The 22,982-nt window shown below is 39.4% G+C and overlaps 1 protein-coding gene across 2 annotated transcripts; it reads right to left on the bottom strand.

Moving 5' to 3' along the window:
* On the bottom strand, positions 1-19,508 carry sil1 (SIL1 nucleotide exchange factor). 2 transcript variants are annotated; one of them, XM_073486614.1, is made up of 12 exons: positions 19,359-19,508; positions 18,746-18,828; positions 17,803-17,956; positions 17,562-17,667; positions 17,342-17,441; positions 13,110-13,196; positions 6,385-6,480; positions 6,128-6,249; positions 2,640-2,736; positions 2,383-2,547; positions 2,052-2,216; positions 1-211 (listed from the first exon to the last, which is right to left on the bottom strand). In XM_073486614.1, the coding sequence occupies exons 2-12, from the start codon at positions 18,821-18,823 to the stop codon at positions 14-16; spliced, it is 1,368 nt and encodes a 455-aa protein (XP_073342715.1). In that variant the 5' UTR covers positions 18,824-18,828; positions 19,359-19,508; the 3' UTR covers positions 1-13. The 2 variants fall into 2 exon arrangements, with proteins under 2 accessions (XP_073342715.1, XP_073342716.1); XM_073486615.1 differs by lacking the exon at positions 13,110-13,196.
* Between the last annotated feature and the right edge of the window lie 3,474 nt (positions 19,509-22,982).

The raw sequence follows: 22,982 nt of genomic DNA, 5'->3' as shown, positions 1-22,982 counted from the left end.
TACAATTGTCTCATCATTTTATTTTGATTTGCAGAGCATCTATAAGTTCTACGATTTCTGCAAAGTAGCTGTTCTCTTCTCCGGGAATCATTTCTGACAGGATCATTTCCTCGTACTGGTCTCTAAGAGAGAGCAGAGAGCCCAGCAGAAAGCTGTCTGAATGGTACTGTTCCAAACACACATTGGCCATCGCCAACAAAGCTTGCAGAGCCTGAAAGAAAAGTGACACAAACACTTAGAACAAGGTTCATTTTATATGTTCATTAGTTTAGGAAGACAGTCAAGCTGAAATGAAAAAAATGCCTTTTTAACAATTGTAGATCACATTCCTGATGTTACTGTGCAAAAATAAAGTTGTATTCTGATGTCAAAATCCAGTCATGTTTTCATCCTGTAAAGCTAAATATGACATGTGCTTACACATGCTTATGGAGCATACAATGGGCTTCGTCTCTCTCTCCCTGATAGCTACTGCTATCCAACCAGTGTATACCATCAAAATAAATTCTTCCCAAAATTACGTCCCGCCTGCCTTTCTTGTTTCATTCAGACATACGTCACCAAATGGAAGCTTCTAAAGGCTTCGTTGTAGTGTCTCTTTAAGGTCCCCTATCGGAAAAGCCCAGTATTCTCTGAATGGTCAACTATCATAGGCCTGAGCAGGCACTGCCCACCTTGCTTCCACATCAGCTCTGCCGATGCACCCACAGCCATCCTGACAGCTTATTTGAAGGCAATTTTTTTTTTTTAAATATGGGTTGTGTGCATCTCTATCGGTTTTTTAATACTTTCACAGTATTTATGTAGTAACTAGAACTGCTTTATAATACACTGCTCAAAAAAACTAAGGGAACACTTTAATCACGCGAGATTTTGATGAATAAATTATTCAGGTTGAAAATCTTGACTGATGTACATTGTATAATTTGTTGAGAGCAAAATGACATAACAATGGTCAAATGGAATCCAAAATCATCAACCCACTGAGGGCTGGATTCAAAATCACACTGAAAATCTAAGTAAAAATTTAAATCACAGGCTGATCCAACTTTCGTGAATTTTATCACAGCAACTCTTAATGTGACTCAGTAGTGTGTATGGCCCCTGCGTGCCTGTACGCACCCCCGACAATGTCTGGGCATGCTCGTGATGAGTCAGTGGATGGTGTCCTGGGGGATCTCCTCCCAGACCTGGATCAGGGCATCAGTGAGCTCCTGGACAGTCTGTGGCGGTATTTGAAGGCGTCGGATGCACCGATACATAATGTCCCATGGGTGCTTAATTGGATTTAGGTCAGGGGAATGAGAGGGCCAGCAATGCCTTCGTCATCCAGGAACTGCCTATACACTCTGGCCACATGAGGCCAGACATTGTCCTGCACCGGGAGGAACCCAGTGCCCAATGCACCAGCATAAGGTCTGACATTGCTCTGAGGATTTCAGCCCAGTACCTAACAGCAGTCAAGGTACAGTTGGCTATGACATGGAGGTCTTTGCGATCCTTCCCAGACCGTCACTGACCCACCACCAAACAGGTCATGCTGGATGATGTTACAGGGAGCAAAACGTTCACCACGGAGTCCCCAGACCCTTTCTGCTGCTGGGTCGATGTCCTTCTACAGCCCTGTCCAGCTCTCCTCGTGTAATGACCGGTCTCCTGGTATCTCCTCCATGTTCTTGAGACTGTTATGGGAGACACAGCAAACCTTCTTGCGACTGCACCTATGGATGTGCCATCCTGGAGGAGCTAGACTACCTGTGCAACCTGACTGGGCTGCAGGTACCACCTAATGCTACCAGTAGTGATAAGGACACTAGCAGAACACAAAAATAGAGAAGAATCAGTCAGGAAGTTTAACTGACTTGGTGTTATACTGTGACGATTAAGTGTTTCCTTATTTTTTTTGAGCAGTGTAAAAAAGACAGGCAATCTTATTTTCAACCATTTGGGACCTTGGAAGGTTAATTCTGCTTCAACTTGGTATTAAAACTGCTTAAAATATATGTTAATTATCAACATTTGATTTGCTTTTCATCTTCAATATAGTCCACCTTCTCTCTGCAGTCATGCTCCGTAGACTCCAGCAGCTGCGGGACCAGACTACACCAGCCCTTCTCCAGCAGCTCCCCCTGTAGGGTCACCTTAGAGGACTGGTGCACCCGCTCTTCATGGGAGGCATCTAGCATCGGATCCAGACCTGCCTGAGTTATGCGCTCCTGGTGGAGCAGGAGAGACAAGCATCATCAGTATCATCTGAGAAGTCATATTCTGCATCCCCAGTAGGGCCAGTAGAACCCTGACAGTCCATGGCAGAAAATGAAAATTATTATTCATGAGATTTTAGCTCCTAGATTAACCTAAAATATTGTTTGTTTGTTGTACCTTCTCGCTGATCATATCATACAACATGGTGACGATGCGTGTACGCAGAACTCCACCTCCATCTGCCCTGAACAGCTCTGACAGGACCTGCAGACCTCCATGTGACAGGAAGTAATGCTGTGCATAGGGGAAGTGACGTAAGAGGGAGGCCACTGCAAACAAAACCTGACAAGAGACAGACACAGAAAACATTACTGCTGAAGTGCATTTGCTTGTATGTACTCTTCTGACACTGTAATGGGCAAATGTATAAGTACCTTCTTCTTTACTCTAACTGGTTGTGTAGTGGCCAGTATGGTTAAGAGCATTTGCAGAGCACCACTCTCCACAACCTTCACCTGAACCACAGGGTTACTGGAGAACAGAAGCACAACTGTTAGAAAGATAACAGTGACACACAGGGACACACTCCAAAGTATCATTACTTTGATCATTTTTTGATGCCGCGTGTGTAAAAAAAATAAAATATCTGCATTCTATAGCATCAGAAGTACAAAAGCTATATAAAAAAGCAGACCAACAATCTGAATTTCAAAGTAATTACAAATGTAACACTTTACAAGCACACATTCGAGACACTGGACAAAAAGCCATCAAGTAACAACTATTGTAACATCATTCAAACCTATAACCTCCTAACCTAACCTAAAATTGTGTGTCTTAATGATACTTGTTGAGTGTGCAAAGTGATGAACTGGGTCCTCCATCTATAAATGAGTTCATAACATTACGCTCAGATAATGGGAGGACAACTAGGATGACAAACAGAAGTGACCGTGCAATACAGTGCAGATCTTCTGAGTTTGGCGAATCAGCCCTCTCTGTTAGAGCAACCAATTTTTGGATCTCAGTACAAAGTTACATCAAAGAGTGCTGTAGCTTCACTGATTTTAAATCTAAGATGAAATCATGGCTAAAATCAACTTAATAAATTTACTCAACACAGATAAACACAAACACTTAATCTCATGAGCTGTGGTTGTTATCGTTTCATGTTTTGAAATCCTGTTGTTGTTGTGGAATGCAGATGTCACAGCTCATAGCAGCCGTCTCCACACTGGAGGCTTTGAACATGGCCCCCTTGGATTTCCATATCCCCAACCTCCCCTGGTTTGAGTGAGAAATCCTCCAGAGATGGGAGTTGTTGGATCCTCACCACCAAACCCCAGGGGTCAATCACACCAGGTTATTAGGTTGTTCCAGATTAAAAACTCTTATCTCCCATTGTCTGAGCTGTACCTGAACACACCTTGGTTCCGGTGGGACAGCCATGATGTCAGCCATGATGTCACTAAAGTCTTCTGTGACTCGCTTCACCTCTGTGCAGCAGTGACCAGAAGGGTCAGTCTTCAACTTCGCAAGACAAGCAACAGACTGTTTTTGTGTTGATTAAACACGTTCTGGATCCAGTGGAGATGCTGCACAACCCAGCCTCTCATTCCTGCAGAAGTGAGGAATTTCTCTCAGAGAGAAGAAGACTGCTGTTGAGCCCAGTTTTATTTAACCCGCTTTGACTCAGTTGCTTCCTTCGCTAAACGCAGAGAACCACCATCAGCCCGCTGATAGTCATTAATATCTCTGAACCCGTCAACTGTTCTTGATTGACAGCTGCCACATCATGGTGCCCAGTAAGCCAGGGTAAAGAAAACTGTTCATGTGCAATACCTACGGTCTTTATATCAACATTAGTGTTTACTCACGTATTCTTAACAAATGACTGCGTTTGCTGTAATGTCACTGTGCGATGCTCATGTGAGGCAGCAATATTCTGCGGGAAAAATGATCCTGACTCCGTGTTCTGCATTGCTTATTTCAGCGTAACATTTACATTGTTGTTACAATCTTTGAGCTGTCATATTCAGATGAGTGTAAAATTACTCGTTTATATGATTAATGCTTTGCTCATGTGAGATTTGATCTAGAAATGAAGCATCAGTAGAGAGAAAAAAATACAACTTCAGTGTTCTCTCCTTCTCCTCTACTCTCCTCTCCTCAGCAGCGGCACACCACTGTTGCTATTTGTATATAGGGGAAACACTGGCTGCAGGTATTATGAGTTTTGTGGACCACCGTGTCCTGTATATGTGCTACTTCTGAATACTGGTGTACTTGCAGATTGCCTTTCTTTGTGCTCATCACAAGTTGATTTGTACTTCTCCATTTTGTTGATCAAAGATTTAGTTTTGCCACCACCACATGTTTGATAATTGGTGCTTGAGTTAACTGCAGTTTTTAGTTGTAGTTACTGTTACTAGTTATTAATTAATTTAAGTATTACTGATTATTTATCAATTTGGCTAATGTTAAACAAACATTATAATACTGTACAGAGCAGTCGTCTGTGATTATTTGTGCATGTGTGTTGTAGTAAAAGCAGTATACGCATTTTAAAGTGAACATCCCTCTTTTTGTTATCCCTGATTCCAGGGTGGTGCCCAGTAATTATTTATTAACACTGAGAATTATTCTATTATGTTTAATAATTACTATTAATAATTATGAATTTCTAATAACCAAACCTGCCTTACCAGTGTACCCAACAGAGTTGAAGACCTAACGGACCGGGTCCTCTGCCAGACATTCCCAATTTACCCTCACAACTTGTTTGGGTTTACCAGGTCTGGCCGGCAGCCTACCCTGCCACCTGATTTAACTCATCACCAGGTAGTGATCAGTTGACAGCTCTGACCACGAAGTCGATCATCGTTCTTTGGCCTAAGGTAGCCTGGTACCAAGTACACTTATGGACTACCTCATGCTCAGACATGGTGATTGTTATGACCAGTCCGTGACTAGCATTAAAGTCCAATAACAAAGCACTAACGAGGTTAAGATCAGGGAGGCCGTTCTTCCCAATCACCCCCCTCAAGGTTTCTCCATGTGAGGGTTGAAGTCGTACAGAAGAAATATGGGGCCAAGATGACACCCCTTACAGGTCGCTACCCAAGGACACCAAGAAGGCAGAGTATTCTGAGCTGCCGTTCAGTGGATAAGCACAAACAGAGCCCTTCCCCTGGTGACTTCAGTACCTCAGAGGTGACCCTCATGTTCCTCGGGGAGAACTCCCCTATCAGCCAGGGGATTAAGAGGAAAGAGTCCCTCTCTGGGAGTTTAGTTCCAGAACCAGTGCTATGCGTGGCGGTGAGCCCAGCTATATCTATTTGGTACATCTCTACCTCCCACACCAGCTCCTTCCCCGCCAGAGAGTTGACATTCCACATACCAAGGGCTAGTCCAGGACATCCAGGTCCCGGCCCTCACCCGCTGCCTGCCACACATTCCACAGGGGGATTGTAAGATGATCAATGTTATTCATTTCACCCATCAGTGGTTTTAATGTTGTGGCTAATCGGTGTACGTAAAACCGGTCTGAACATTACTTAACTGCTCCCCCCTGTGGAGTATCTTCAGCCTGATGAACATGGGTGAGCAAGTGTGTTTGTTTCTGAACAACTCCTTTAAGTGCTTTACAACTTTAACCATTTAAACCTAATTCATTAGTCAGGTGGTCTGACCAGTGCTGAGACAATCATGAATTTTCTATTACTTTTAGATTTTTTAAGGTTTTCTATGTTTATCTGTTCACACCTTGAAAACTCTTCTTTCTCTATCCAAATACTGAAATGTTTATCTATTCACTGCAAACACCAGTGAACGTGAAAGTGAAAACCTAACATCCATCACTTCAAGTGTTGATTTACCTTGCAGATATGTCTTAGCTAAAAGAACATGTTGCTGTTCGTACCTAGCCACAGCAGATCCCAGGACAAAAGCAGAGCTCTCCTGTAATCTGAAGTCAGAGCTGTTCAGACCCTGTAGAATGAACTGGAGACCCCCCATCGAACACAGGGTCTGAGCGTTATCCACCTAACACACACAGACACAGACACACACACACACACACACACACACACACACACACACACAAAGTTAGAACCACATCTATAAGCTTACATCTTCAGAGAAGTTTGAAAGTGGATGAACGGATGTGTTCCGTGTTACCTGATGCACCAGGTACTCCAGCTCCAGCAGGACGTTAAGCCTCTGCTCTGTAGACAACTTGCTGCTGTTCAGCTGCTCCAGCATGCGCTTCATTATCTTCACACCACAACACACCTCATTTAGATTAACAAACTGAAATACAGCTGACAGTTGACAACAAAAATAACTGCTTCACAACAAAAAAAAACTTTATCAGCTTGATGCAAGTCTTTTACTGTGAAGCAGGTGGAAGAAGTGATAAGTTTAAATCAACAGCTTATGAACATCTTGAACATGCACATCTCTGCACACAGCTGCTACGAACTGCTGCGACCGCTGTGAAAACTCTACCTCTCTGCTGAATGGTAGCTTTGTCATAGTTTCACTTCATGCTGGATTTGATGCACTAATACAAACTATATTCTTTGCTCAAGTGCATGAATATACCTTATACACCGATCAGGCATAACATTATGACCACCTGCCTAATATTGTGAAGGTTCCCCTTGTGCAGCCAAAACAGCTCTGACCTGTCAAGACATGGACTTAAGACCTCTGAGGGTGTCCTGTGGTGTCTGGCACCAGGGCGTTTTATAGTGGATCCTCTGGGTCCTGTGTGTTGGGGGGTGGGGCCTCCACGGATCAGACCTGCTCCAGCACGTCCTACAGATGCTCGATCAGATTGGGATCTGGGGAATTTGGAGGCCCGGTCAACACCTCGGGCCTTTTATTGTGTTCCTCAAGCTGTTCCTGAGCAGTGTTTGCGGTGTGTCAGGGCACATTGTCCTGCTGGGGGGCCACTGCCATCTGGTTAGTGTTGTTGTGATGAGGGGGTGTACTTGGTCCACAACAGTGTTTGGATGGGTGGTGCATGTCAAGTGGCATTCACATGAATGCCAGCACCCAAGGTTTCCCAGCAGAACATCGCATTGTGATGAGATGATCAATGTTATTCACGTCACCTGTCAGTGGTTTTAATGTTGTGGTGATCTGTGTATATGTACACCAGCATATCCAATACTGACACTACTAAGTGCTATATCATAGGCAACCTGACTTGTTTCAGTTTCTTGAAGATGTGTCATCTCTCATCCAAGAGGCTTCTTCAGTTCATAAAACCCCAGTTGCCTACGATATAGCACTTTTACCATGACCTGGATGACTGAGAACCTTCATCAGCAATACTGATACTAGTACTACTAATATGTTGATGACAGTACTGTTTGATTTGGGCAGAATTAAAAAAAATTCTACATTACTGATTTATCTGATGATTTTCTTTAATTAATTCATCAATTCATCATTAATTTTATAAAATGTAAGAAAAAGCATATATTACATATGTGATACATACATATTTGGTCATGAAATATTGTTAAAAACAAAAACTTCTTACAGTAAACTAAACTTGTCAGTGCTCTCTGCTGGACAAACTATGAACAGAAGTCACTGATTCTAAATCCTCTCAAACCTGTTTTCAGTTCTGTGCTGATATTTCCAGTTAACTTTGTGCCAATACGGCAATAACTAACAATGTTTATAGCTTATGTTTGATACCCTTAGTAAGGATGTTCTCAGACTTGACTGACTTACTGTTGCGGAGGTAAAGTATTTGTGACCAAAGCTCATCAAAAGGGACAGTTCAAAGTAAGATGTACTCCATTTCTGAAATACTGACTCTCCGTTTCGTATTCATATACAGTTATGATCACTCTATCATGTAGGAAAAGTAGAGTGACTGTAGCGGCACATTGAGAATGTAACTAGTGTGTGTGTATGTGCACACGCTTGTGTGTGAGTTGCCGTTGCAGGTGCACACGTCTGATCAAAGTGTTGTAATGAGTGCATTTTATTGACAGTAATCTGATTATTTTGCGCCAAATTAAGACGGCCTGATTTCTTCAACACTTTTATTTTATTTGTTTTTGTAGGCCCACAGTGTCCTCAGGTAAAATGTTATCTTATAACCTGTGTGGCCTTAAGTTTAGATACTCTGAACATGCCTTTCCCTCACACACAGGAAACAGTCTGGGATCTGTATAATTTGTGGTGCCGTTGTTATACCTTACTTTTATCTTACATTGTGGTCCTGTAGGAGCCTGTGTAGTGCACACCTGACAACCCCTGTCCATATCTGGATCTGTAAGCACAGACAATTACTAGTTCATACTGTAGCCTAATAGGTATTTACTTTAGTATAAAGAACAGCTTACATAGCTGCTTGTTCGTCTTGTGCAGCTTGGGACTAGGTCCCAAAGAACTAACTCGACACTCATGTTCTTGAGTCCAAGAGAGTTCCCCGTTGCTCTGTTTGTTTTGATCCCAGTGTTCCCCTTGGGATCTTTGTACGTTAAGAAAAGCGGTAAGAGAGGCAGATCGTTCCTGAATACAGACTCACCAATATCCTAATGCCTAGTATTGATATTATGGCTTTGTCACACAGCTGCTGGTTATTTAATTATTCTTTATGTATTTTTTTATTTTTTTATTTATTCATTTATTTTTTATTTTTCTCCCTCCCAGTTTTTCGCCCCTCCCCTGCCCCATCCCTCACTCCTATTACAACCACACAAAATTTTGAATGGGGTTACTAAAGATAATAAGTTATAAAGTTAAAGGACTTCACAGCCCTCTTAAAAGGAAAAAGATCCTACGTCAGCTGAAGCAATCTCAGTGTCAGGTAGCATTTCTACAAGAAACGCATTTGTCTGACATGGAGCACGAAAAATTAAAGAAATCTTGGGCTGATAAAGTGTACTTCTCTTCTCATCCGTCGGGGAGAAAGAAAGGTGTATCTATCTTGATCCATAAACAAGTTAATTTCAGTTTGGTCACAATCCATAAGGATGCAGAAGGGAGATTTATTTTGTTAAATGGTTCCATTGATGGCATAGATGTGTCTTTTATGAATGTATACGCTCCAAATGAGAACAACCCAGATTTCATTAGAAAAGTTTTCAACGTGATAACACAGCATAGTTCTGGGATCCTGCTAATGGGTGGAGATTTCAATTGTGTTATGTCACAATTCATGGATAAACAGCCAGTCTCCACTACTCCGCTCTCTCGAATGAGTAAAACATAAAAATATCAATCTACAGAACTGGGACTTGTCGATGCATGGAGAGGCAAATACCCCAATTGTAGAGATTTTACATTTTATTCGCATAGGCATGCATCCTATTCTAGAATCGATTATTTTTTTACCCCCAAGGCTGAACTATACAGAATAGCTGACTTGAAGATTTTACCAATGACAATTTCTGACCATTCACCTATTGAACTCTCATGGAACATAGGACATAAGTCAACACCTAAACAATGGAGGTTAAATGCATCTCTCCTTAATGATAAAGAGTTCATCAACCTTATTACAACAGAACTTAAGTTTTATCTGGACACCAACACCTCCCCAGAAATATCACCACTTATATTATGGGACTGTGCAAAAGCTTACCTTAGGGGTCGTATTATCTTTTTCACAAGTGCCAGAAAGAAAAAGAGGGACGCTAGAAGACAGGAACTAGAACAAACGATTATAAAATTGGAACAACAACATAAGCAAAGCTCAACTCCTACACTCTTAACTAATCTTAGAGATGCACGAAGGGAATATGATAGTCTGGTCACTGAGAAAATTGAAGGCAATCTAAGGTTTACCAATCAGAAGTATTATGAGCATGGTAATCGAGCTAGTCGACTATTAGCATTTAGACTGAGAAAGCAGCGGTCGTCAAACGTAGTGAAAAAGCTAAAAAGTAATAACTCGCCTAATCCCATTACAAAACCAGTGGAAATAGCTGAATGTTTTGCTGGATTCTATAAATCATTGTACGAAAATACCGACACCTGCTCTGATGGTAACGCCCTAACATCATTCTTGGAAAATATCAAATTAACTGAGTTATCGGAGACAATGGCAAAGGACATGGATGAACCCATTGAGGAGTGGGAGATTAAAGAGACAATCGCATCCCTGAAAAATAATAAAAGTCCAGGACCCGATGGCTACGTTAATGAATTCTATAAAAGCTTTAAAGAAATATTGTCCCCCCTTCTATTAAAAGCATATCACCATGCTCTACAATTTGGCACATTGGCACCGTCTTGGAGAGAAGCAACTGTGGTAGTAATACACAAAGAAGGTAAAGACCCTACTGAATGCCAGTCATACAGGCCCATCTCTCTATTGAATGGCGATATACGTATTTCAACAGCCATATTAGCAAAGAGATTGAATAAGATCATTGCACAAATTATAAATCCAGACCAAACAGGTTTTATCACAGGGAGATATTATGGTGACAATATTCGCAGATTATTAAATATAATGAGCTATTCACAATCCAAAGGAGGGGAGGCGTTATTATTATCACTGGACGCTTATAAAGCATTTGATCGGGTGTCTTGGCAGTACCTACTCCAAACCCTTAAACGGTTCAGATTTGGTTCAGGTTTCATAAAATGGATACAAATACTCTATTCACGTCCACTGGCCTCAGTCAAAGTTAATGGTCATATATCGGCAAGCTTTGCATTAGAGCAGGGTTGTAGACAAGGATGTCCTCTTTCACCCTTGTTATTTGCTATCAGTATTGAACCCCTAGCCCAACTTATCCGAGATGATTGCAATATTAAAGGCATCTCTATCAATGGTGAAGAGCATAAATTATCATTGTACGCCAATGATGTTCTTAACGGAACCTGCAACGACAATACCGTGTTTAAAAGATCTTCTTTCCCAATATGGATACTATTCAGGATACAAGGTTAATATGGATAAGACTGAAGCTATGGATGTTAATGGCCAAATTTCAATATCGGTTAAACTTAACAGTGGGTTTAAATGGACTAGGGATGGTTTCAAATACTTGGGTATTCTTATCCCCCCATCTACAGAAAAACTCTATGAAGCTAATTATAAAAAAATACTCAAACACATCAGCGAGGATCTAGAGAGATGGTCAACACTTCCTCTATCCCTAATAGGTCGTGTAGAGAGTATACAGATGAACGTCTTACCCAGGTTGTTGTATCTATTCCAGATGCTGCCCATAGAAGTTCCTAAATTAACGTTTGATAAATTAAACAAAATGGTCTCAAAATTTATTTGGCAAGGAAAACGACCAAGAGTAAGATTAAAAACATTGCAGTTAGCTAAACCAAATGGGGGTGTGGGACTTCCAAATTTTAGATACTACTTCTGGGCCGCACAACTGAGACCCCTAATTTCTTGGATTAAGGATTTGCCATATACACAATGGCTTGATATTGAAAAGGACCTCAGCCCAAAACCCCTCAAAGCACTTCCCTTCCTAGATGTTAATCTTAAAAATGCCCAAATGGGGGAGTGGACTAGAGTAACCCTAAAAATTTGGAAAGCTATACAGACTGCCTTTAACCTATCAAAGCAAATCTCATCAGCAGGCGGTATAAGTTACTTAAAAGGTTTTATACCAGCACATATGGATGCAGGCTTCAAAAAGTGGTCTGAATATGGACTGTGTTATGTGTATCAACTCATTCATAATGGAGAGCTTAAGTCATTCGAACAATTAAGGCAGGAGTTTACTCTTCCAAGGACTGACTTTTTTAGATATCTGCAACTGAGGCATTTTCTTACAACACATAAGGGATGGGAAAAAGTGAAAAATCCCAGTCCAATTGAAGAATTTTTTTTAAAATTACAAGCTGGAAATGAGGTTGGAAAAGTGATCTCTAAGTTATATTCGACTTTTTTGTTAATGACTCCAGACAACACTTTTCAAATAAAGGAGAAATGGGAGGCTGAAATGAATGCAGTTATCTCAATAGATACCTGGACAGAGATTTGCAGAGAGGCGCATCAGATGACTAATGCAAATATCTGGAGGGAGTTTAGATGGAAAGTCATAATGAGATATTTCCGGACACCACATATAACCGCAAAGTGGGTCCTGACCACCTCAGACAAATGTTGGAGAAACTGTGGGCCACAAAGTGGAAACCACACTCACATTTTCTGGTCTTGTCCGAAGTTGAGTATTTTTTGGAATGAAGTGTTAGACGCCCTGAGAGAAGTATTTCACCAAAATATCCCTAATGACCCGAGGGTAGTCCTCCTTGGTTCAATCCCAGAAGGTTTTGAGGGAAGAGCCAAAATCTATCTCTTACAAAAACTATTGGGGGCTGCTATTAAGTGCATCACAATAAGATGGCTGAAACCGGAACCACCAACATATAATATATGGCTTAAAAAAGTATGGGAACTGTATGAGATGGAACAAATGACATATGCAATAAGGCTACAAAGACACATATTTATAAAGAGATGGAGCCCTGTATTGAGTCTGTTAATGCAATAAGAATGGTGTACTTTTGTCTTATTTAGTTTTACCCTTTTTTTTAATTTATTTTTTTTATTAATTTACTTTGTCTCTTTTATATGTGTAAGTATATATTGGATTGGATACCAAAGCAGCTGTAAATGTGTAAAGTGTAATGTAAAAATATAAAACTGTACTGTATGTATGGAATGGAAGATTTTGGTGAAAATAAAATATGAGTTCTAAAAAAAAAAAAAAGGGACAGTTCACTGCAGTAGTTATCTAATAAATGTGACAACATGGAACTTAAAGAAAAAACTGGGAATCTCTGGACTCTAATTAGTCACTGATTATTGCAAGTGTTTCAGCTCACATATAATATGACATGGACAGAAATGGTCCCTTAAGGAAGACCTTAATTTTGACTACAGACTGATGTACCTGAGCATCCGTCTCCACCAGCAGCTCAAGCTGAGCCATGTGTCTCTTTAACTCCTCTAGGGGGCGATATTTAGAAACCACAGAGTCCTACAAACACAGAGCAAGGACAGAGAACACACACAGTATAGTTTGAGTGTGATGTGTTTTTTTTTTTATAGTCATAATTAAAATGCACACACACTTTCTTTTAGATTCAGTATGAACTTTAATTAAAATATTATTACATTTAACTGTTAATTAAATATATATGTTTTTCTTGTTGCATCAAGAAGTACAAAAACTGTACCTCCAATATTATATATTTTACATTTTTGGAAGTAATTATATGACAGTCTTGCAAGATTTCAATCATAAGCCCCTTTCAAACATGCACTGTAACTCCGGCTTTATCCAGAGTTTACCAGGAGGAGCTGTATTTGTGAACACAAATGTGTGCATCATTTGCCCCAGACTTTACCCTGCCAGCTCCCTAGTCCTATGTCTGGGTGAGCCACATGTGTGAATAGAGTAGATAATACTAGTTCTGGTCCTGATGGCCTTGAAGTTAAATTTATCAAACTTGCCGCTCATGTCCTGATGTATCCCCTTGCTGACCTGTTTAATTTGTCTCTGTCCACCTGTTCAATCCCCTCAATCTGGAAATGTGCTAAGGTTACTCCCCTTTTCAAAGGAGGTGATCCCTCAGATGTAAATAACTATCGCCCTATTTCTATTATTTGCACAATCGCAAAAACTTTTGAAAAGCTTATTTTTAACCAGCTGTCTCAGTACTTAAATTCATTCAATATTCTATCGCCTTTTCAATCAGGATTCAGACCCAATTTTTCCACTACCACAGCCTTGTTGAAATTCACAAATGATGTGTTCACCTCCTTTGATAAGGGTCAATTTACTGGTGCAATCTTCATTGATCTGTCTAAAGCCTTTGATCTGGTTGACCACTATCTGCTTCTTGATAAACTTTTTGCTATTGGTCTTGATCAAAATGCTCTTCTCTGGTTTAATGCTTATCTCCATAATCGTCGTCAATGTGTTGTCTTTCAAGGTCATCAGTCTGACTTTTTAATTATTGACAAGGGTGTTCCGCAAGGCTCCACATTGGGTCCGCTTCTTTTTTCTGTTTTTATTAATGATCTACCTAGTATTTGTTCAAACTGTCATACCCACTTATATGCTGATGACACTGTTATATACACCTCTAACTCTGATATATCACAAATCCAGACCTCTTTACAGTTTGATTTTGATATGGTTCAAGACTGGTTCTGTAAGAACAAACTTGTATTGAACAAAAAGAAGTCATGCAGTATGATTTTCAGTACACGTCACCTCCGATCCCACTCAGTTGATTTTCATATTTATTTTTGTGATGGATTGCCTGTTGACAAAGTTGACACATTTAAATATCTTGGACTTTGGATTGACCCCGAACTCACCTTTAAACCTCACATTGACTACACTGTTAAAAAAGCATATGGTTGTCTCGCCTCACTTTACCGTTCAATCAACTGTTTCACATTTCATGTCAGAAAAAGGTTAATCTCACAACTAATACTACCACTTGTTGATTATGCTGATATTGTTTATCAAAATACTTCAGACACTCATCTTAAATCTCTGACTGTATTATTTAATTCCTTATGTAGATTTGTTTTGAGATGTCCTTTTAGAACACATCATTGTCTTATGTTTGATTCATTGAACTGGTTACAACCCAAATCAAGAAGGCAATCTCATTGGCTTCATTTTCTTTTCAAATGTGTTTATTTCCATTGTCCTCCATATTTAAAAGAACTTATGATTCCATACAATTCGCCATACTTACTTAGACATACGAACTTCCCTTTTTTCTTTGTTCCCAGATTCTCGAAAGAGGTTGGTAAAAGGTCATTCCATTATAAAGCTCCATCGGATTGGAATGATCTCCCTCTTTTTTTGCGTTCTATTACCTCTTTTCATTGTTTCAGGATATCGCTGTACTCCTATCTTAAAACAAATTGCTCATGTTTCTAATTCATTCATTTATTTATTTTTTCCTTCTCCTTTTTCCTTATTTCTACTATGTTTTTATGTTCACATCATTGATCCTTGTTATCTAAATATCTCTAATCTGTATGTTAAACTTATGTGGGTAGGGGTTGTGTGTGGGAGTGGGTGAGCAAGATGTCTGTATTTGTCTTATGTTATGTATGTTATGTATGTTGTTATGTATGTCTATAATGTAATGTAGTGTATTGTTGGCATGTGTTCTATGTATATCTCTGTCTAGGGACCCCCTTGAAAATGAGATGCTACATCTCAAGGGGCTATCCTTTAATAAATTAAAATCTGTTTGGAGTGAATTAAAAGCAAGAAATGGGCATGTCGACGATGTGTAGTGCTGGTTTAACTTGCTGTAACACAGGATCTTCATGCATGGTGTGTAGCTGCTCTCTTCTCTGCTTGCTTTCGTTGATATTGCGGACACGTCAAAATACAGTCAGTTTTAATAACAACGCAAAAACAGTCATAGTCACGGAGAAGTCTCTTACTCTCTATAGCTTCCTCCTCCTCCTCCTCCTCTCTTTTCATTCAGGCTCCCTTCTGATGGACCATGGGCCCCTGGGATCATCTACCTCTCCTGGCTCCTGCTGCCTCACATATTGATACATATGGATTGTCATACCCTGGACTCCACTGGATCATTGCTCTCCTCTGGTTTTTCCATATATCTGTATTTCTGTAAAATTTGATGCCTCTTCACTCTGATTTTCTCTGTTTTACTGCTAATAATCTTGTGTGGTCTGCCCTCTTCCAGGTCACCACAGTGGAGAGGAGGTCGTGTGGCTTGGGCACCACTTGGTGATGCCTCGGCCTGCTCAGTCCTCTCCTGGATCCACACACTTTACATATATTATAATTTGTATCAGATAATCTGTCAATGCAACTTATAAACAGTGATTTTGTTGTTCTGTTCTGTACATGTGACATCTATTGCATGTCTGTCCATCCTGGGAGAGGAATCCCTCCTCTGTGGCTCTTCCTGAGGTTTCTTTTTTACCCCCCCTGTTATAAAGGGGTTTTTTTTCTCAACAAGGCAAGTTTTTCCTCTCTTGAATCAAGGGTCTAAGGACAGAGGATGTCGTTCACTGTACAGATTGTAAAGCCCATTAAGGCAATGTGATTGTGATTTTAGGCTATATAAAAAAAATTGATTTGACTTGATTTATGTGTTGACGACGATGGTCTGGCAAGCTACCAGAGCCATATTATCCACATACTTCACAAAGGTGAGAGAGCTATTACTGTAACTGGTCTTGTTTGCATAAATTGAGAATTAAACGGTGTACAGGACACAGCCCTGGAGGAATCCCTGTTGATAAAATGAGCTCATCATAGAAACATCTCTTCAGTTTGACATGTTGGGGTTGGTTGCATAAAAACTCTCTGATCTATAGAATTAAGGTGGAGTGAGTTCACAGGTCACAGAGACACTTGTGTATTTGGGTACGTGGTATTGGGGGGACTTACATAGAGGGGTCATTCCATTGCCAACTCATCTAGGGCCTCCTAGTAATGTGCACTTGGTTCCTAATAATAATTTATTTGCTAATGTTTTGTTGTCTAAATATATAAAAGATTAGCATTATCTTGAGTGGTATAAAGACATTATTATTAGGCAATAGGCAAATAAAGAATGAAACTTTTAAAATGGGAAATAAGTCACTTAAACTGCTAATTACTAACCCTACCAACTTCATCATCAAGAATTATGTCGACAAACTATGAAAACATTAAACATTTCTAAAAAAAAATGTACTGCTCTGCTAAAGTGATAGAAATTGCTGAAAATGTGAAAGGTTAAAATGTACTTCAATTTACTGACCTGCAGAAGTTATACATTATCACCTGCATTAAAGGTGCTATTTGTAAGAAAAGTATATTTTTGAGTCTCATTCCCAACTCGACAAAAACTGATGCTTTGGGATGGCGGCCGACCCGTCCTTCATCCAAAAGCATCAGTTTTGACGAGTTGGGAAGCCCAGAGTATTATTATTTGACGAGTTGAGAATGAGACTCAAAAGTCTACTTTTCTTACAAATAGCACCTATAATAGACTATAAAGTTTTTGAATCTTTTGAATCTGAATGTTCTGTGTATGACCAGAGAGGACCACAATGTTAACCTAACCAAAAGACAAAGAAGTGGGAGATTAGTATCTTATATTCATGCCTTCATCTATATGCCATTACCTGTTGGTCTGTGCTCACAGAGTTCAGGTCCTCCTTTATCTTCTTCATGGCTTGTTTCAGTTCATCAGGACTAAACAAGGTCTGGATCTCTTCTTTGTCCCTGCAGAGACACACTTTGACTGCTGATCTAATATTCATTTCTTGTTGTGCTCCTACCACTTGCTTTGCTCTGTCGGTGGGGCTTTGAGCTCCATCACTATCGTTTCAATAATGCATTCACCTGTGGCCATGTGTCCAGTATTTTAGCTGTTCTTCTCCCAGTCTGACCTCCCTCTGACCTGTCTGCAGATTCAGCCTCACATGGGCACCTGTGGGCACTGCCTGGCCTGCGCGCACAACGCACAACACACACACACACACACACACACACACACACACACACACACACAGTAAGTCTAAAACCAAACCAGATGTTTCTCAATGATGACGACAAAGTACCAGAAACCCCTTATGTTCATTACCTGGCTTGAGTGTTTGCCACTCCTCAGTTGGTTGGACTACCTCTAAATCGCCTTCATCTTCATCAACTGTCATCTCCTCTTCATCATCATCATTGCCGCCTTCTCCTCTCCCTCCTCCTTCTGTATTTTCCACCAGAGTTAAGGCAGAGTCAGACTGCACAAACACAAAGAAAATCATTGTGTCTTTGGTGACCAACAACTTGCTGAAGGTTTGGACTTAACACATAAATGCATTTAAGGCAATGGTCTTAGATTGCTACATAAAACCTAACTTGAAATCCTGCGGGCCCTTATGCCATACACATCATTCCATCATATACAGTAAGGTCAAAAAGTCTGAGACCACTAGTCTCGTCAACACTTCTATTTCGTATTTGTTTTTAAAGTAATAATATTGATTTTATTACAAATGACAATATCAGCAATCAACAATATGAGTTAAAAGTTAAATCTTTAAAAAAAAATCCCCCTTTTGTTTTAATGCACCAGACTTCATATAAAAAGAATTAAGTTCAACTTGCTGTTCCAACATATTCTTACAATTAAAGTTTGACTTCAAATAATAAACCATCCAGCAACTAAAAATGTCCCCTGCTGTTCTGTCCTCACCCCAAACGCAATGTTACATTACAAATATCCAGCATATGGCTATAGGTAGGGTTTTGCCAATAACTAACCTCAGCATAGCCAGACTTCTGTTTTGTCAGGCTCACAATAGTATGAACAATTATCACTTTCTCTAACTTTTTATGACTTTATTATTAGGTCCTCTGTGAGCTTGATAAGTGGACGCAGGACGGCCTGTTACTTACTCCCCGCTTCAACACCAGTGATGACTTTTCTAACACATAGGAATCAATACATCAGTACCTTTTCATTCATGACTCCTCTGATTATGACATTAAAATAATAATAATAATAATAATCATTTAATAGAACTCACTTTTTGGCCAAGAATTAAGTGACAGCAGTACAGCAATAAGATGAACGCCAGGGTAGCACTGCTGGATACGAGTCTCATGGTGACTGAAACAAGGAGAGCACTGTCAGTGATACATCAGTGTTAGGCCTACTGTTCTCGCAAACTGAGGACCTGAATCTGCTGCTTAATGTGGAAATCAACTAGCCAAGTGTCGCTCATTAGGCAGAACTGCATTCACAAATACGATGTTTTAAAACTGCCTTGTTCATTACAAACAAAATTAGGAAAATATTAACATTATCTATTAAGGTCTTTTTTGTCATTTTTATTTTCCTTACTCTTTTAATGTTGGCTCCTGTTAATATACAATACGACAGATATGTATGACCACGAAGTGAGTAGCTGTCGGTATGGATTCAAAATAAGTCAGTTGAACTGAGTTTGACGTGACATTGCTAACCTTTCCATGTGTGACAGCGACAGCATGAGCAGCTTTGACGCAAATTGTGACAGTTACAATACACCTGTGTAAAGTTCGTCACCTACTGAACGACTAAGCTACCCGGTATGTGTTGGCAGCTGGCCTTACCGGGTAAGCAAACAACTAAACAATTGAACGTTAGAAACAACTCACGTATTTCAGTACTGATGTGATGATAAAGATGAGACGCACACAGGTGTACACAATATCTCCTGTATCCTCATTTGGTTTAACCAAAGTAGACACACGATCGGCTGCTGTATACGCCTCAAGGCTTGAGTCATTTTCTATTCAACTCTCATTCCTACCATGATTGGTACACGTCAGACATCATCATCTTTTTCGGCAAAGAGCTACACTGAATATTACTGCCGCCAGCTGGTGTGGAGTGTGAATAACACTCTATTTTAATAGGATATAAAATTCCATCTAGCTCTTTAGACTCTCAATAAAGCGAGACAAACTTCCTCCCCAGTGTCTGTAAATAGTTTATTATTTTCCCACCTCTCAAGGTTATTTTATATAAATATATACTACTGCTCAAAAGTTTAGGGTCACTTAGAAATTTCCTTATTTTTACAAGACAAACTTAAAAAAAAGAAATTTGTCAAATACAGTCTAAACATTATTGAGGTAAATGAATGGAATATCTTTATAGGTGTACCGATATAGAGGACTTTTTTTTTTTTTTTTCGAAAACTTTACTCCTGTGGTTAAATTGCACACAGTGTTAGCTAATCCAAGTTTATCATGTTAAAAGTTTAATAGACCCATTACGTCCCCTGGGAGGTCTAGGGACTGTGGGGAGCAACACATTACAAAAATAAAACAACTCCCAAATCAAGCTTGAGGTTTTCTTACCACAAACAAAGATTTGCTTTACAAGCACACCAAAATGATAATACAAACTGAAAACTAACTTCCCTTTTAAGAAACTGTGAGATCTGTGAGCAGATTGCAATACACAGCAGGTTCCTACTAACACTGTAAAAACACAGGAAAAGATTCAGTCTGCTCTTGACGCTTCAGAACACACACACAGCATGGACGCTGCTGGATGACCCACTGGCTCCAGCCACAACTCTGGCCCCAGTTTATATCTTGCCCCGATTAGTAACTGGACACAGCCACCCACAATCACCTGCTCCAGCGGGGGAGGGCAGCACCTGGAGGATATATGTCTATGATCTACACCACTTGATGTCGCCATTTTCTTTCTTTCTTTCTTTCTTTCTTTCTTTCTTTCTTTCTTTCTTTCTTTCTTTCTTTCTTTCTTTCTTCTTTTTCGGGCGCGCAAAGAATCTTGGGATATGGGAGGCCGTGAAGGATAGTAGTGGTGCATCCTCCAAAAAGAGGGAAAAGAAGGCCGCATTTGTGGGCTGCATTTGAAGGAGTCTTCGAATTGGGACGGCCTTCGCGCGGCGTTGTGACGTAATTGGCCTTCAAATGCGCCCTTCGAAGTATGCAGCCCCCTTTTTTCTTGATTTTCTTGATTCTTGCATATCTTAATGCCCAGATATGATATAACATCTTTAATACAAATACCTTCTATATCTGTCAGGTTATCCGGTCTGTCTTTTAAAGCAAAAAGATCACACTTTTTAATATTAACCTTCAAACCTGACACCAGAGAAAATGCATCGAGACAGTCAATTGCTTTTTTTTACCTCCTTTTCATTCTTTAAAAAAATAGTAGTGTCATCTGCTAATTGACAACATTTCAATTGACTTTCTGCAAGTTGAATGCCTCTAAAATAATCTTTATTAATGTGAAGTGCCATAGTTTGCATGATTAGTAGAAATAAAAAGGGTGCAATAGGGTCTCCTTGTTTAATGCCTCTCTCTATATTGAAGCTACGGGTGGTTCCATTTAACAACTTCACTGAACTGCTGCACCTTTTATATAATGTCTGAATTGCAGATTTAAAATAAGAGCCAAAACCAAAAAAGTCCAAGGTATTAAACAAGAAAGAGTGTTCTATGGTATCAAAAGCTTTATAGTAATCTATGAATAGTATAAGGCTGTTGTCATCAATAAATTCATGGTAGTCAATTAAATCATGAATTAAATGAACATTATTACTTATATGTCTACCACTCATAAATCCACACTGGCAATCATCAATAATTGTTTGAAGACAGGGTTTGAGCCTTTGAGCAAAAATAAGTGATAATAACTTAACATCATTATTAATTAAAGTAATTGGCCTCCAATTTTCAATACACACTGGGTCTTTCCCAGGTTTGGGGATTAATGTTATGAGGCCTTGAGACATAGATGGCGGTAGTCTTCCCATAGACAAAGCTTCCTTATAAACATTGAACAAAAATTCTGAAATCTCTTCTTTGAAGATTTTATAAAACTCACTGGTTTAAACCATCGTTCCCAGGGGACTTATTATCCTTTAACTTAGAAATACATAAATTGATTTCTTCTTGAGTAAAATCCTGATCTCACACACTTTTCTGTTCTTCATCTATTCGTTTTACATCCCCATCTATAGAACTGAAAAATGAGAACAAGTCACATAAATTAACTTTTTTCTTGTACAGGTTTTCATAAAAATTCTTGACAAAATTAGATATTTCCCTGGCGTTGTCTGTAATCTGGCCATTGATATTTAACTTAATTATTGAGGAGGTTTCTGCATTTCTTTTTTCCAAATTGAAAAAATATTTTGTGTTCTTTTCACCTTCCTCCATCCATTTTCTTCTAGATCTTACAACGGCCCCCCTTGCTTTATCTTCATAGATCTGATCTAGTTGTAATTGTAATGTAATCAAATTTTCTCTATCTTGTTGATTTGTATCTGGATTTTCATATATCATAATTATCTTTTTTGTTATATTATCCTCCATTATCCGCTTGTCTTTTGCCATTTCTTTCCCTCTGTGGGTTGCTAGTCTTCTAATTTGATATTTCAAAAATTCCCACTGTTCTCCAAAGGAGTTCAGTGCTTTAGCCTTTCTCCAGTTTTCATTAATAGTTAACTTTGCCATGCTTAGAAATTGTTTATCTTCTAAGAGTGTTATTTAATTTTCAATAACTTGTTCTAATCCTTTGATCCTGATCTTTTGTGTTATTAAGATTAACTGAGATGTATATCAATTTATGGTCTCTAAGTACAGAGGGTTCAATATAAACATCCATAACTTCTTTCTCCAGAACTGTAGATATCAACCAAAAATCTATTCTTGACTGTTTGCTCAAGTCTTTTGTTTGCCATGTAAACTGACACTTCTGCAGTTTTATCAAACTCTCACCGGACGTGGTGGCAGACAGTCCAAAAGTGGATCTTTAATGGAGTTCCAATCTCCTCCAAGGATTAGTTTCGCACTGGGGAATAGCATTAGAAATGAACAAATTTCTTCTTCCACTTCTTCAAATAAGGCTCGGTTTCTGGAGCTGTTATTTGTACCATAAATATTACTCAATACGAAAATGGTGTCCATAAATTTCACAGCCAAAATAATCCACCTTCCAAAAACATGAATTTTATTCTTCAAAACTTTACCTTTAAACTTCCCTTTTAGAATGGCAACACCTGCTGAATTATTGCTGCCATAAGACATCCAAATGTCCTCTCCCCATTGCTGCTTCCAAAATTTATAATCAGTCGCTAAAGCATGGGTCTCTTGTAACAAATAAAAATCAGCTTTAAATTTTTTACAGAAAAGAAAGACAGCTTTCCTCTTTAAAGTGTCTCGGATACCCCTAACATTCAATGAGCACAGTGATGGGGACAGTGTCGCTCACACACACACACACTCCGAGAG

This window comes from Pagrus major, chromosome 18 (assembly GCF_040436345.1).
Source record: "Pagrus major chromosome 18, Pma_NU_1.0".
Lineage (NCBI taxonomy): Eukaryota > Metazoa > Chordata > Actinopteri > Spariformes > Sparidae > Pagrus > Pagrus major.
The sequence above is the reverse complement of the archived record's forward strand: the minus strand, read 5'-3'. Positions and strand labels throughout refer to the sequence as shown.

Coding starts and splice junctions, on each gene's coding strand:
- sil1 (XM_073486614.1), bottom strand. CDS start 18,823: ATGAGACTCGTATCCAGCAGTGCTACCCTGGCGTTCATCTTATTGCTG. Junction 17,957..18,745: donor ACTTAATTCTTGGCCAAAAA/GTGAGTTCTATT, acceptor GTGTTTGTGCAG/TCTGACTCTGCCTTAACTCT. Junction 13,197..17,341: donor CTGTGAGCACAGACCAACAG/GTAATGGCATAT, acceptor CTGTGTTTGTAG/GACTCTGTGGTTTCTAAATA.